Source organism: Nematolebias whitei, chromosome 5 (genome assembly GCF_014905685.2).
Source record: "Nematolebias whitei isolate Nwh7 chromosome 5, NemWhi1, whole genome shotgun sequence".
Classification (NCBI taxonomy): Eukaryota; Metazoa; Chordata; class Actinopteri; order Cyprinodontiformes; family Rivulidae; genus Nematolebias; species Nematolebias whitei.
Genome location: NC_056502.1, coordinates 54918245 through 54921573, shown reverse-complemented (window position 1 = coordinate 54921573; position 3329 = coordinate 54918245). Strand labels below are relative to the sequence as shown.

Here is a 3329-nt window from a genome sequence, read left to right as displayed (position 1 = left end):
TGAGTAGTTCACTTCAACATTTAAAAATGGTTTGAACTAACACACTTTGATTATCAAACATTTGTAAAATAGTAATGATAATAGAAAAGAGAGTGTTCTTTCAATTGATCAGTGCAGGACACTTAGAAAGTCTTCTGGATGGACTTGATTTTGTGTTTCTGGACTCAAATCAATGAAATACAGTTCTTGTTTCAGGCAGGCCCTCAAGGCCAGATTTGACCTGAGGCCTAGTTCACTACAGTAATGGTAAATGGACTGTACTTATATAACATTTCTACTGAGTGGAGGAGTAGTGAGCTGGCTAAGCAAAAAACAAGCAACGGTTACACTTTCAACAGCAGAAGCTGAGTATGTTGCTCTCAGTCAAGCATCTCAAGAGAGTACCTGGCTGAGAAGATTACTGATTGATCTTGGTATGGTTGCAAAACCTACAGTGATTCTGGAGGACAATCAACCATTGAAATAGCAAAGAATCCAGTGGACCATTCAAGAACCAAGCACATAGACATTCGTTATCATTACATCCGTGAGTGTGTGCAGAATGGTGAAGTCAAGTTGGAACAGATGACATGAAGGCAGATATCTTGACAAAGCCTCTTTCAAGACAGAAGTTTGAGTATCTTAGAAGAGAGACTGGACTTTTTCCAATGTAAATTTTTGATAGAACGTCTTGCTATGTAGTTTTGTTATAAAATGGGCTTTTTTTTTGTCGTTGAATATAGCAAGACAAGTTGAGTTAAATTTATTATTTCAGCAATGTTTTGTTTCTTAATACCATTTTTTTAATTAAGTGGGAGTGTTGAAATATGAAGCAGTAATTTATTTAATGGTTAAGGGAAAGGCTCTTATGCTGTCATCTGCTGTGTCGTCTGAGTACTGCAGATGTACTGTTAAGTTCTGAGAAAAAAAATAAAAAGAGCACATGCTGACACGTCTGTTCTCATCAGGAACTGTATGCCATATAGTTGCTGTTTTTTAATCTATCGCTTCCGTAGCTTTAACAATAAGTAGAAAATATTTGTACATGATTTGAAGGTGTTTTCATTTATACTTGTTTGTCTCTGACTAAGAATGAGCACTTTTATATCCTACATATTTTAATTCAGACTGCTTATTTTTAATATTTTCAGATGGAGTAGTATTCAGCTCATTACTTGATGTGTTTATATGGTTCCACATGTGAAATGTGACTTATCAATTCTAATTCTTTCTATCCATAACACTTTCTCTTTCAGAACTTTTGGATCTACAGCCGTTACCAGTGACGGCTCTGGGGAACCTGGAGTATGAGAGTCTGTATAAGTTCACTCACTTCAACCCCATCCAAACCCAAATCTTTCATACTTTGTATCACACGGACACCAACGTCTTGCTAGGAGCACCAACGGGCTCTGGGAAAACCATTGCAGCTGAGCTGGCCATGTTCCGGGTCTTTAACAAGTATCCATCTTCTAAGGTTAGACTCTTTCTATCTCTTTGTTGCTAGCAGTACAGATACTATTTTTTACTAAAGTTATGTCGTTGTTTTCTCAAATAGAAGTTTACCTTTATACTTTTCATAGGAGAAACACAAATACTAAATTCAGATTATTATTTGTGTCAGTTTTTGAAACAAGTCTGTTTTCAGCTTGTGTTTTTATCTACATTATTTTTATCACTTCATTAAGATAGAGTGGATTGCAAAAAAAAAGGGTGGGGGTGGGGGAGTTGCTATTTACATCAGAGAAATCCTGGATTCTAGTCATTTGTCAGCCAAAACAATCCCAAACCAATTTGAGGACTTAGCTGTAAACATCATTTTGAATCAAAAAATCCATGCTCAGTAATCCAGGTATACAATCCAAAAATTTTCAGTCAGGTCATCTGGACAGTTTCTTTTTGTTTTCTGAAACGTTTCACCTTCCATCCGGAAGGCTTCATCAGTCAAGGAAACACACAACACAAAACTGATTCTTCTTCCAAACAGCTTACTCCAAAGTGGAACAAACCAGTTATGTTGGTGCTAAGATGGTGTCTTTGGCACGCATCCTCCTCTGGAGCCAGCCCTCTTCCTGGTCGACTGTCATGTCAAACTGGTTCAAAACCAAAACAGTCCATGCTCAATAATCCAGGTATACAATCCAACAATTTTCAGTCAGGTCATCTGTACAGTTTCTTTTTTTTTTTTTTTTTACTGAAACGTTTCACCTTCTATCCGGAAGGCTTCATCAGTCAAAGAAACACACAACACAAAACTGATTCTTCCCCCAACAGCTTAAGCTGTCGGGTTTCAAGAAACAACCCAGCACAACGACTGCTTCACTGAAGGTCTTTAACAACATTGTTGAAGCACTGGATACTAAGGATTATTGTGCTGCACTTTTCTTAGACCTGTCTAAAGCTTTTGACACTGTGGATCATAACATCTTGTGTCATAAGTTCTTAGAAATTGGTTTCTCAAATCACACCATTGGTCGGTTCTCTAACTATCTTTCAGATCGTAGGCAATGTGTTCAACATAATAATACTTCCTCTCATTATTTAAGTCAGCAATGGTGTATCACAAGGCTTAGTCTTATGACCCACCCTCTTTACAATCTACATAGGTAATGTAGGTCAGAGCATCCCTGATACATCCTTACATTTCTATGCTGATGACACAGTTGTTTATTGTCGAGCTAAATCAGTTGCTAAGGATTTCCAGCTTTTGTAATCCACCTTTGACATCATCCAGTCTGATTTGTTACATCTCAAGCTTGGCCTAAATGCCAACAAAACCATAGGGATGTTTTTTTTCAAGTAGGAAGTTGGTCCCAGCAGTTCTTCCTCTGATTTTACCCTCAAATGGTGTTCCTATTGAGTTTGTTAATTCCTATAAATATTTGGTTATCTTGGTCGACTCACATCTCTCTTTTAGGTTTCACGTGGAAAACCTAGTAAAGAAACTGAAAGTTAAACTGGGTTTCTTTTTCAGAAATAGATCCTGTTTAACTCTGAATACTAGGAAACGCCTTGTAACTGTGACTTTCCTTCCCTCTACTGACTACAGTGACATTATTTTCATGAACGCTCCTACAAGCACCTGCAGATGTTGGATGCTGTCTATCACGGTGCATTAAGATTCATAACTGGCTGTGGTTATCGTACCCGCCACTGCACCCTCTATTCACTGGTTAACTGGACATCATTAAATTCTGATGCATGCTCAATAATCCAGGTAGAAAAATCTAAAAAAGTTAAATCTGGTCCTCTGGACATTCCAAAAAAAAAAAATAAAAAAATAAACATTGTAGAAATGTTTTATCTTTCATCCGAGAGACTTCCTCAGTCTGAGGTGCTGTATTCAGCTC

General features: G+C 37.4%; 1 protein-coding gene across 1 annotated transcript in view; it reads left to right on the top strand.

The window, feature by feature from the left end:
* Positions 1-3329, top strand: part of LOC119410439 (activating signal cointegrator 1 complex subunit 3) — a gene marked incomplete in the record, with an annotated part of 282415 nt that overhangs the window by 245070 nt on the left and 34016 nt on the right. Inside the window, 1 exon segment of the mRNA XM_037677348.1 lies at positions 1236-1456. Within this exon segment, the coding sequence (XP_037533276.1) occupies positions 1236-1456 (221 nt within the window).